Raw genomic sequence first — 12,184 nt, forward strand, 5'->3', positions numbered from 1 at the left:
GTGCTTTATTTTATTTTTTAGCATATTCTGAGAATACATATGTGATTTATGCCTTATTTAATGCCAATGTAGCGACAATGCATCCATGTTCATGAATATAAAGTAAGTTTCCCAAATCAGTACATGCTTCATAATTTTTTATATATAATAACGAATTAAAAGTACAATACAGTAGAACCTCGATAATTCCGTGATGCGCTAATTCGGGAATCGGATAATCCGGGACGATTTAAAAGAGAAGAAAAAAAAAGAAGTAAAAATTGTCAGCGCTTAAAATTAACGTCACGCGGGCCGGCGGCCAGCAAACACTGCAAGCCATCGCGTGGGCCGCCAAACTCTGCAACGCTGTTTGTACCGACCCTTTGTGTCGCCCCCCTTACAGCTGTCACGTTTGTCACTCTTTAAACTTGGAGGGGGATGTCCTGACTTCTGCTTCCCATCTCCCTTTGTTTGTTTCCACCCGCCAAGCAGGGCAGGCGCCTGGCGAGTGACGTGTCTGGCTGGCATTCGGCTGTACGAAGTGGACGAGGGGGGAGGGTGCAAGGTCAGCACAATCTTATCTTTCTCTCTTCGGCTGTTGTAAATGACCGTGAACCAATGGCTAGGCAGTGTTGTATTTTTTTAAGCCGAGACACTAATTCGAATACGGCCGGCCCTTACCGTGAACGGCCTTAACCCAGCTGCACGCCGGTGTCTGAGAAGCTTGACAAGACCTTCCGGGCTTTTAATCGCTAGTCCGTGAAATGCGGTAATCCGTGATTATCTCGGTCCTGACCATCACGTATTAACGAGGTTCTGCTGTACCTCAATAGGATGTGTTCCAAGGAAAAAGGAAACAGGCTAAGTAAATTGTAAGCATTTAAGTTTTTAAAGTACTACATTTACATCAATATTTTTCCTCGAATCCCGAATCTTTCCCCTCGAATTTCGAATACTAGAGATTCGGTGGGATTCGAGGATTCGAGGTTTCGACCGGCCCATCCCTAATATATAAAACTTGGGAAGAGGTGAAGAATCAACTACGATGGCTGTTTAGTTATATATAAAGAAACAAACTTGGGGAAGAGGTGGAGAATCAACTACGGTGGCTGCTCCGCCCAGGAAACGGACCTGTCGCTGCGGGACTCGGCGGGGCTGTGCCTGCGCAAGGTGGCGCCGGCCGTCTGCAACAAGTTCAGGGACGACGCCGCGACCAGGGAGTTCCTGGTGGACGGGACGGTCCTGACGCTGGTGCGGGCCGGGATCGGCGACCGCAGCGAGACCGTCCAGTACGAGGCCATCGCGTTGCTCGGCGAGATGGTGAGCGATCAGCGTGCACAAGAACTTGTGGTATTTAATCTTAAGGTTCAATTTATTTCAGAATAGGTATAATTGTTTATGTTCTTATAAATTTATTTTATGGAAAGACAGTCTATTATGCATTCAAATAATGACACATAAATGACACTTAATACTAGAGATGGGTTGGGATTCAAAAACTCATGCTGAGTCGCTTTGAGTAGCTCGACTCTTCTTACAAGTTGAGTTCATTGTACTTGACCGGACGAGACCTAACTGTATTTTTTTTTTAAATTCCTACATATGTGACGTGTGCAACAAACATTAATGGGCTTACCATTATTAATAGGTTTTAAAAAAAGCTCTAAAATTTGTACGCTAGTTATTTGTAGACACTCCGCCCGTCATCAGACGTGATCACGCACCATTTCAGCAATATTTTGTGCATGGCGACATGGCGATGGTGAGGTAAAAAAAAGTGTCTTCAACTACATCACAGCATGCCACCTCCCGACAATTCCTAACTATGTGGGTTTCGGTTTGTGATGTACCGATGTAATCATTTTATAATTGATATCTTTGATATTCCAATTTTCTCGATTAATGATCTAACTGTTTCCATCAGATACTTACTTACTACCTACATACCTACATACTAGTGTTGAAATAGTACAATATTTAATCCTTAAGGTGTCACCCATATTTTCTATTTATCTTTTGATAGTTCAATAGGTATCTTTGACTCTAATTCTTATGTAATTTAAGACTATACATGAATGATGTGTTTGTTAATTAGTCAAATGCATAATGTGTGTTGTGCTGTTTACAAATTTTATGCAGTAAAATACTTTTTTTTTTGTCATCTGCCAAAAATCTTTGTAATAAAGAATTTTGTTAAGGTACTGGAGTTGCTTGGCTTCTGGATTGTAGCCGCTTCAAAGGCAAAAATGTCACAGGAATTTTGGTCGACGTTACACTGCTTCCTGATAATGGCAACTGCAACGTCGACCGAAACATCAGTGATATCTTACCTATGACATGGCTACAACCAGAACCAAACAACTCTCCAGACAATGACCGCGAAAGCCTGCTATCTTTATTGTTAAGGTGTTGACTTAACTTACAAATATTAAATTTCTGGAGACTTGCCCTGTATTTTTTTTTTTTTTCAAAAAGGATTTAATCAGTTTTGTATTGGTTATTATTAGATCTGTTAAAAATATGTATAGGTTGTTGGATTGGTGTTTATATCGTCCATCAACCATCACTAGTTAGTTGGTGGGCTGGGTCCACAGGCGCGAGAGTGCGGGGACCTGCACCCAGTGCTGAGAGACCTGTCGAAGCTTGCGGACAAGGCTGACCCGGAGGTGGACTTCTTCGAGAACCTGCAGCACTTGCAGTCGCACCGGAAGACGAGGGCCCTTCTCAAGTGAGCTCACCTACCTTACCTATTAGGGTTCCCAAAGATTGGGAAAATTTGCAAAACCAGTTTTTAATTCTCTCCTCCCCCCCCTTCAATAAATACCTAACAAATTAAGTCCCAGATAAACACGTTTAACTGAAAATTATAAGTATGCATTTTTGAAATATTAACATATTCATGTTCTTAAATACTGAACCTTATTAGTTTCATAAAACTTTTTATGAAAGAAAAGTTTTAACACTTGAATTTAAGTGTTTAAGAAAACATAAATATTTACGTACCCTCTAAATAAATAAAAAATAAAAATAATTCGGCTTCGGGAGGATTTATTTCTCTCGTTTGGAGCCACCGCCTGAGTGGGAGAGGAATTCACGACCTCACCCCTGCAGACTCGTGCTCTGTGCGTCGCAGGTTCTGCCACGTCGCGGGCGGTCTCGACAAGCCACCCAGCCCCCGGACGCTCACCCAGTTTGTCCTGCCGCTGGCATCGCGGTTCCTCCTGAGCGACAAGTACGCCACCAAGAACAGCATCGTTGATGCTGCAATCCAGGTGTGCGCTGCTGTGTTACGCTGTGTTGTAGTCAGTGGCGGATCGAAGGGGGGGCACCAGGGGCAAGTGCTCCCCCCTCCCCCCCCCCCCCAGCCGAAAAACCAGTTGTCTGCTACATTAATATTGCCGACAAAAATTATTGTTTCTGAAACCAATAAATTATTTTAATATAATTAGTGAATTTCTTGCAGAATCATAAAATCTGGTGGTTGGATGTTATGTGTAGTGTGAGTAGATTAAATACAAATTTAGTAATTTTAAGACATTTTTTCTCTGTCTATTCTGAAATCCTAGAGTGTCCCCCCCCCCCCCCTCCCCGAGGTGAACCTTTGGATCCGCCACTGGTTGTAGTTCATACTTCGTTACAGTTTAACCTCAGTATCAGTAATAAAAACCCTGTTAATAGAAAACAAAACAGTAATACAAAGTGCTTTCTCAGGTCCTAGAAATTACATAGGATTTATAGTGCTAAGTAATAAGCATTGAAGTTTGACTGTATTTTTTTTTTTTTATGTTTTACTATTTACTTTCTGCATGTACTTGATATTTATACTAGTAATATGACGTTTAGTGTGGTAATGCCACTTGAACATGTGTTTTTTTTTTTTTGGGTTCCTAGGTACGAATTAAATTAATTCAACTCTATAAGCAATATAAAACTTTTTTTTTGCCATTGCAGAATAGTTAACAAACAAAAAACACACCAGATTGGCAAGGAAAGGAAGGTTTTTTTTTTCTCGAGGCAAGGGTGCCAGCAGACACGTAACTGTGAATGTTATGTACCTTGGATGTATTGAATACACAGCCAGCACTAACATGAAGTGTTACACTTGCATTTTGTTTTTGTATAAATCCTATTTGAACAATCTACATCTAGGGTATATTAGTGATTGTAAACAAAATCATATGTAAATTGTAAAGTAAACTGTTTAAAATGTTAAAACTTCAAAGATGGAATAAGTGTTGGAATTGTTTGGTTTTTAAAAACTTAACTTGCATTTATTGAATGTAAAAAAGCAAATGTTATTAGCAAGAAATTCACCATTCATGAAATGTTATAAACAGGAAATAAATACATTTTTCTTACAGGGGAAATGTTGGGACTTAAAAAATATGTTGTTATAAGCAGGAATACTATAACAGGGTTCTACTATATTTATTTACTCTAGCAACAATTAGTAGAGTTTCTGTTATAAAAGTGCAACATGCTAGAAGTTGGGTATGCACCTAGTCACATCATATACAGTAGAATCTCGTTATAGCGAGCACGGTAATAGCGAGAACACGGCTATAACGAGGTATTTTTGAGGAATTTACGGCGTGATTGCTTGAAGCGCGCTTTTGTTATTTGTCTGCTTTATCTCCACCCCTCTCGCTCGCCACTAGACATCTTGCCGTTGACGCCTGTCACATTCTTCAGCCTTGCAGTCGCCACCTAAGTGCGTAGCTTTAAAAATAGAATCCCGTCCTTTCTTTTATCAAACTTCCGTTAGTTATCTGTGCCGTGTGTAGCCAAAGTTTGAGATTGTAACAGAAACAACGTAAGAAAGTATTTTTTACAAATTAGAAATATGTATGTTTTTGTTTTTATAATCGCGTATTTTCACGTTTTTTTGTTGTTATCTTAAAAGAGATAATATTAAAAAGCCGCTCTAATGAGATTTAATTGTTTCTTGGTTAACAAAAACTAATTATCAAATATTGTTAATTGTTTATATTCTATTTATTATTATTTACGCGACGTCATACTGTACGCGTACACAATACGACTGGATTCGTTGCTGCAACAAAATCAGCATGTTATGCAGTATCCGAAGTAACGAGTAATGTAACGATAGTAACGAGTGCTAATTGTAATAATAACGAATACATACGGGTACACAATTTTTCGTTACTTTTACACCTCTAGTAGGCACTACCGTATTTATTTCTGAATCGCTAGGACAGTTTTCTTGTAACTTTTGTTTCGGTCAGTTGTTGGGGTATCTGTCCGGGAAAGGGGTGATGATGGTTTGAGTTTAATCCCAAATTTATTTTCTAAAAAAGTTGACAGGTTTCTTTAAATGAAAAAAGTATAGTTTTGCAGCGACTATTTCGTTTCAGGCGTACGTGCGTTGCCGCAGCCGCACTCCTGCTTTTTTTGTAAGGAATTAAATCGTCGCGCTACACTAGCACCACCTGTTAGCAACATCCTGAACCAACATGGCCGCCAGCAGACAGCCCGCGTCGGCAATAGATAGCAGGACAATGCTGCGTCGGCCGCGGGCTGAGATGCTATACTTACGTGGCGTGGCAGGGTATTCTGGTTATTTTGACGCAATCGGTGATCGCATCAGTACTTATGGGGTATCGTTTTAAAGAGAATTCACACATCTGCTCACAGAAATTAATATTTCGTTAATATAACCTGTTATTTTCCAATTATACAGGTTTAAACACAATTTTTATGCTATTTTCGGTTTATTTTTATTTTTTGGGGGCCAAAATTTGTCCAATTCGGTTATAGCGAGGACACGGTTATAGCGAGGATAAAACCCGGAACCGTGACACCTCGCTATAACGGGACTCTAGTGTAATTTACAAACTTTATTTAGTAATTTACTTGTAGAAAATAGGTGTTAAATTAACCAAAAAGTTGAACATTTAGTTTGCTACATCCTCATTTATGCTTTCACTTATAGTGATGTACCAATGTAATTGTTTTAGAATCAGTATTGGCTGATATACTGATATACCCAATTTTCTAGTATCCGATGTGTTTCAAACCAATAAGTACAATTAATTTTATCCTTTTAGGTGTCAGTCATCTTTTTTTTTAACGTGTTTATAATTCCATACTCATCTTTTACTCTAAATTTTTCTGTAATTTAAGACTATAGTTGAATATTGTGTTTGTTAATTATTAAAATGTATTTTGTATATTATGCTATGCACAAATTTATGCTGTAAAATACTTTTTATGTTATTAAAAAATAACCTTTTACTAATTACAATTATTGAATTTCTGGAGACATACACCATGATTATTTTTAAAAGTATTAAATTAGTTTCTTATTTGTTAATTGATCTGTTAAAGAAATGTATCATTAATATGATCTCTATCTGTTTCTATACAAACTGCCCATCACAATTCATGTACAGGTTAGAACAATCACAAAACTAAACTGCTTTGAAATTTATTTCCAGACGGTCGGCACCGTTTGCCGCCTCCTGCCTTGGCACCAGTACGAAACGATCCTGAAGTACTACCTCACGAAGCTGAGGAGTTCCGGGGAACACCAGAAGCAGCTGATCAGGATCGTGGTGGCGGTGCTCGACGCCTTCCACTTCGACCTGTCCCGGGCGCGGGCCGCGGAGGGGAAGCACGGGACGATCGAGACCGCCCGCGCGGAGGCCCGGCCCGGGGCGGAGCCTGCGGAGGACGTCGACGCGGCAGCGGAGGAGCTGGCGGACGAGGAGAAGCTGAAGAGTGCCTTGGAGGAGCCTCCGCCGCCAGAAGAGGCCTCGGAGGAGGTGGTCAAGGCGGAGGGCGCGGAGCCCCGGGAGCCGGCCATCGCCCGGCAGACGACGCTCGCCCGTTCGACGGCGGCGCGGGCGGTGCGGGCCATCGCTACGGGCCTCCTGCCGCAGCTGCAGCGCTGCCTGGCCCAGCGCACCCAGGCCGACACAGCGCACAAGGTCAACCGGCGGCTTGCGGGGCCCGACAGGGATGAGGAGGACATCCTCAGGGTCCCGGTGTCCCTGGCTGTCGTGAAGCTGCTCCAGAGGCTGCCCGGCCACATGATGGACAACTGCCTGCCGGGGTAACGGCCTGCTCTCACCGTACACCCATAAACATTTGTTTACAAATTATCCTTATTGATTCATTATAAGAATCACTTCATTCATTCAATAATTTATTGATAAATGTATTCATTTATGCAATCATTTATTCATTCACCTATTTATTCATTTATTTATTCGTGTATTATTTCATTTATTCATTTTTAAATTTTTTTTAAATTTTTTGCTTTAAACTTTTATTCAATGTTTGTTATTTCCCACCAACAGTTGGGGGACTGTTGAAATGGGCACTACATTAAGATACAAAGGACTGTAGTCACTGCAAGTAGGCAAGTATTGTTCTCAGTAGGCACTAGCTGCCTGAGGGTACCACCCTGCAGGGAAAGCACCAAGTCATTACATTTCTCTTCCTGGCGACTATTTTTCACGTTAATGTAGCCTAAAGCTGACTGATATGAAATGCATGTAAGTACAAAGTGCGAAATAGGTCTCGCAGGTTTAAGGGACTCCTGACGCAGGGTCATCTCGAAGCTGTGCTCGTTCCTGAAGTCACGCATGGACAGCGTGCGGCGCATCACCCGCGACACCATGCAGAAGATCGTGGTCGCGCTGGGGCCCGCTCACCTGGGCGCGGTGGTGCGCGAGATGGCCGCCCTCCTCACCAAGGGCTTCCAGGTGCACGTGCTGGCGTTCACGGTCCACGCCGTCCTGTCGGCGCTGAAGGGCGCCTACGGGCGCGGCGACGTTGACTCCTGCCTGCAGGACGTCCTGGAGGTGAGTAGCTCGCAGCGCATGTTGGGGACCACCTAGTCAGGGGCGTGTTTGTGTCGGTGAGTACAATACTCGGTGCTTCTGGCACGGCATCTTCACTGGATTGCTCGTGCATAGGGCAACTGTGAGATTTGAAGGGTAAATGTAACATTATACGGTGGAGAAATAAATATAAATGTGCAATGCACTCTTTAGCCATTTGCGCTCTCCTAAAAATACAGTTTAAAAATGGGATACGGAAATTAGAACTACTCCTTCAACTTCCACTCTCATTTCTTGAGAAGTTTTTAAATTAAAGGTCTGCACATCGTATTGTGTGCCCAGGTATGTGGGGGTCTTGAGACGGTTTTTCACATGCATTTGTCACCATAGCTAACTTGCTTTAGATAATTTGGTAACAAATTTTGTCTCCAGACATATACAGGTGCACCATCCTTCATCCGAAATTCCAAAATCCGAAATTTTTTTCAAAACTTCAACGTCCACGATATTTTTCGCAGTTGTGTGGCAAACTCAAGTCGCGATCGCGTGACTAGTGCGAGCGAGTGACTTGGCAGCACTGCATCAGCAAGGCAGCATGCAATTTGGCAACGCCGAGGCGCTGTGTTTACCGTTTGTCCGGCAAACTAGCGCCAGTTACAGCTTGCTGCTTGGCTACGATAGTTGTTTTATCACGTTTAGTAGTTAACCGTGTTGTTACGCGAATGTGTTGCCATATTTGAAGACGGCAATGGCAAAAAGGCATTCCGATTTGAAGATGGGTGGTAGCGAAAAAAAACTAAAACAATTAACATCAATAACTCAGAAGGTGGAATTATTGCAGAAACTAAACCAAAACAAGTGACATTTCAAGAGGCATTTAAAAATGCCATCATTCGTGCTGCTTCATCTTAGGAGAAGGAAAATCCTGCTCCCGGCCGATCACGAGACGTACGAGTTGACGGCGACATCTGCGGCGATGACGACGCACCATAAACATTCTCCAGATGTTTTACAGTATCATTTGTTAAAAACAAATTATTTTGGCGATTGTTTCAGGTATTTATTTATGCTGCAGTGTTTATTTACGTTATGTACTTTGTTTTTTTTTTGTACTATGTTGCTTGAAATCCTTAATAAATCTGACATAACCTAACTTGGCTTTACTAGGCCTCCTGTATTAAAATTCCGAAGTCCGAAAAATTCCGAAATTCGGAATGCTGCTGGTCCCGAACATTTCGGATAAAGGATTGTGCTCCTGTAGTAGGTAAATTTTATTTGTGAGTTAAAAACAGCTCCCAAGTGGTAATAACAATGAACACTTGCATGATGTTTTGTTTTTATGATTTAAATATTTAAAACATTATGTTGGACTTGTAGCATTGCTAGTTTACACTATGTTTCATAAAGAAACTCCTGAAGAACAGACAAAAAAAAGATGATTCCACAAATATGCTGACAGAAAACCAAGCTAAGATCAGCTGATGTTAAATGTTAAATGCATAGAAAGTAGGGAAAAGCCAGGGAGTTAAAATTGGTTAGGAAAATTAAGGGCATTTACTTTAAAACCTGGAAAAGTCATGGAAATTCCTCAGTGATAGTAATTTAAGGGGAAATGTGATGCTCCAGGATGCCATCTCCCAGACTTTGAAAAAAAAATTTCCAGACAGTTTTTTAGTACATGGTCATACACACTGTAAAATGGTGATTGCAAGGACCTGTCTGAACTAGTTCAGCTATAGGGATGGTTGAGACTGGATTGTATTCATTTCTTTTAGAAAATTGCATAATAGTTAAATTATTTTTAAAAACAATTGTCAGGGAAATTTGTAATTTTTGTCATGGCAAGTCATGGAAAAGTCAGGGAAATTTTTCTTTAGATTTGTGTGGACAAACTGTATACAGAAAATTCTCCCTTAACCTTAGACCTTGGTGGAGTCAGTTGGGAAGTGATAAGACACTTATCTCGTATGCTAGAGGACCTGAGTTCGAATCCCCAGTCACAACCATCTGAATTTTGGTTTGCTCAGACGAATTCTAAGTTGATTCCTTGCTACAGGTCATAGCTGATTCCTTTTCCCAGTACCTCTTGTCAATTCATTTTTCTGTATTTGATGACCTCGCTGCTGAAAATACATTCAATCCCCAATCTATTGAGTGAGGAAAAAATTGAAGGAAAAATTTACAAGCTAAAAGGTTTTCATATTTAAGCGTAAATAATACTGTATTTACCTCAATATAATGTAATGATTTTTCCCAAAACTGTGGAAACTTTTAATATAATTGCAAACTTTTATATTGCCATTGGGAACAACTTAGTTGATCAACTACAGCTCTGCCTGTAAACTGCATCACTTATGCTACTTAGTCTGGTACATCCTGAACCTGTGTACATGCGTGACAAATGAAAGATGCAGAATGAAGGAGAGGGTGCAAATGGAATGGCCAGCACAAAGAATGTGTGAGGTGAGATTTGGTGTGGAAAAATGACGGAATTGATTGGCGGGGAAACGCAAGTACCCCTAGGAAACCCACAGTTCACTGCAACGTTTGCCAAGTTTCCCACTTGTGAAAACTCCGGGTTTCATCCCGCAGGGAATTGACCCAGATCGCTTTGGTATGGGTCCGGATGTACACTTATAATTATCTTTTAAGTATAGTGTTGAATTCTGGGGAAATCGTGAGTTGCTGAAACACTGTTGTTTTTAATTATTATTTGTTTCCATCGTAGGTCTGCAAGAAAGATCTATTTGGTGCTGTAGCTGAAGAGAAGGATGTGGCTCAGATTGTCAACAAAACAAGTGAAGCCAGGTCCACAAAGAGCTATGACATTTTCGGCATATTAGCGCAGCACATATCTGAGAACTGCTTCACGGATCTGCTGATGCCTCTGAAAGAGGTATGTTCATGGTACAAATAAACAAATTTTCCAGCAATGTGTTGAATCCACTTTTTTCTCAAATCCATAATCTCAAATTTCATTCACAAAAGACTCTCTTGAATCCAAATCTAGATCTCAGGGTTCAGGAATAAAATAAGATTTGTCCAATATCGATACAGATACCGATACCCTGATATCTGATACTTCAACGCAATATTTGTAATTATGTAATTTGCTACACTTTATGAACAAGTAGTAAAAATATTAATTTTTTTTTTATAAATTTGTTGGTTAGTACCATTGTTTTATTACTTAGTTTACTTCAAATCTAAGATAACTTCAAATATAAGATGATTCCTTGCAAATCTGCAATAAAAAGTTCTTGAATTTAAGACCATCCCAAGCATTAAACTCCCAATTAAAAATTACCTTTAGATTTTGTTCAAAATTTGCACCAAGCTCATATAAAATTATTTATATTTCTCATTTTAGTCTTATGAAATTTCTAAATGTTGGTTTTGAAATTTTTTTTAATATTATAAAAACATTATTGCTAAAACTTTAATCTGGATTTTTCCAGATATTTTTTTTTGTGTTTACTGGGAAGAAAAAACATTTTTCAAACAATTTTAATAAGATGTGTAGCATAACAAGAAAGATTAATTTCTAGGAAAAAATATTTTTTATTTTATAATTGTAAATAATAATTATTGTTACATGGTAGCATAATTAAAAATTTCTTATAACATATATTAATAAAATGATAACATTGTAATTTTGGTTATTCTTTATTTATTTTGTAGAGGATGTTATATCTGTTGGTTTTGGCCTGGTTGCACTCTACAAATACCTCACCAAGAGTTGTACATCTGTGAGAGGTGTTTTCTTTTGTGTTGTACTGAATGAATTTTATTACATGCATATACTATCAACTGCTCGATATTTTCTCCTTTAAAAGGCCTGAACCTTTTTTTTTTTCAGGTGCTCTCCTTGTCTTTCTCGCACAAAGTGGTCTCCAAAGTCCAGGAATGCCTGCGCCACGTGGTCGCGGGCCTGGTGGAGAACCCCTTCGTTCCAGTCGAGTCCGTGGTGATATTCATGTACGGGGTGGCCTCCGAGACGGTCCCGGAGCTGGCGATGGCTCCAAACGCGCCGAAGCAGGCGTCCGGGAAGGAGGGTCGCCGGCTCGAGGAGCGGACGGACAGCTTCATCATCCGGCCGGCCCCGAGGAGCCGGCACGGCGCGGCCGGCGCCGTCGCGAGGAGCTCGGCCCGCACCAACGCCCACGTCCTGGTGGAGTTCGGGCTGCAGCTGCTCCACGCCCTGCTCAGGAAGGAGAAGCTCCGCCCCGGTGACCACAAGGCCCTCGTCGACCCGGTCGTCCCCGTCCTGTGCAGGTGCTTGGAGGGCAAGCACGTCAAGGTGGGTTCACCTAGCTTCGTCCGCCATCGTCTCCGCGACTCGCGACTGGGGGCGCATTGTGGGACTTTTACTTCACATACTCTAACAACCTTTATCA

At 41.0% G+C, this 12,184-nt stretch overlaps 1 protein-coding gene across 1 annotated transcript in view; it reads left to right on the forward strand.

The window, feature by feature from the left end:
- LOC134543360 (small subunit processome component 20 homolog) overlaps positions 1-12,184 on the forward strand; it is a 71,248-nt gene that overhangs the window by 34,936 nt on the left and 24,128 nt on the right. The window contains exons 20-26 of the mRNA XM_063388348.1: positions 1,102-1,299; positions 2,574-2,707; positions 3,113-3,251; positions 6,438-7,054; positions 7,553-7,808; positions 10,516-10,683; positions 11,647-12,087. Of these exons, the coding sequence (XP_063244418.1) occupies positions 1,102-1,299; positions 2,574-2,707; positions 3,113-3,251; positions 6,438-7,054; positions 7,553-7,808; positions 10,516-10,683; positions 11,647-12,087 (1,953 nt within the window). The remainder of the gene's footprint in view (positions 1-1,101; positions 1,300-2,573; positions 2,708-3,112; positions 3,252-6,437; positions 7,055-7,552; positions 7,809-10,515; positions 10,684-11,646; positions 12,088-12,184) is intronic.

This window comes from Bacillus rossius, assembly GCF_032445375.1.
Source record: "Bacillus rossius redtenbacheri isolate Brsri chromosome 9 unlocalized genomic scaffold, Brsri_v3 Brsri_v3_scf9_2, whole genome shotgun sequence".
NCBI lineage: Eukaryota > Metazoa > Arthropoda > Insecta > Phasmatodea > Bacillidae > Bacillus > Bacillus rossius.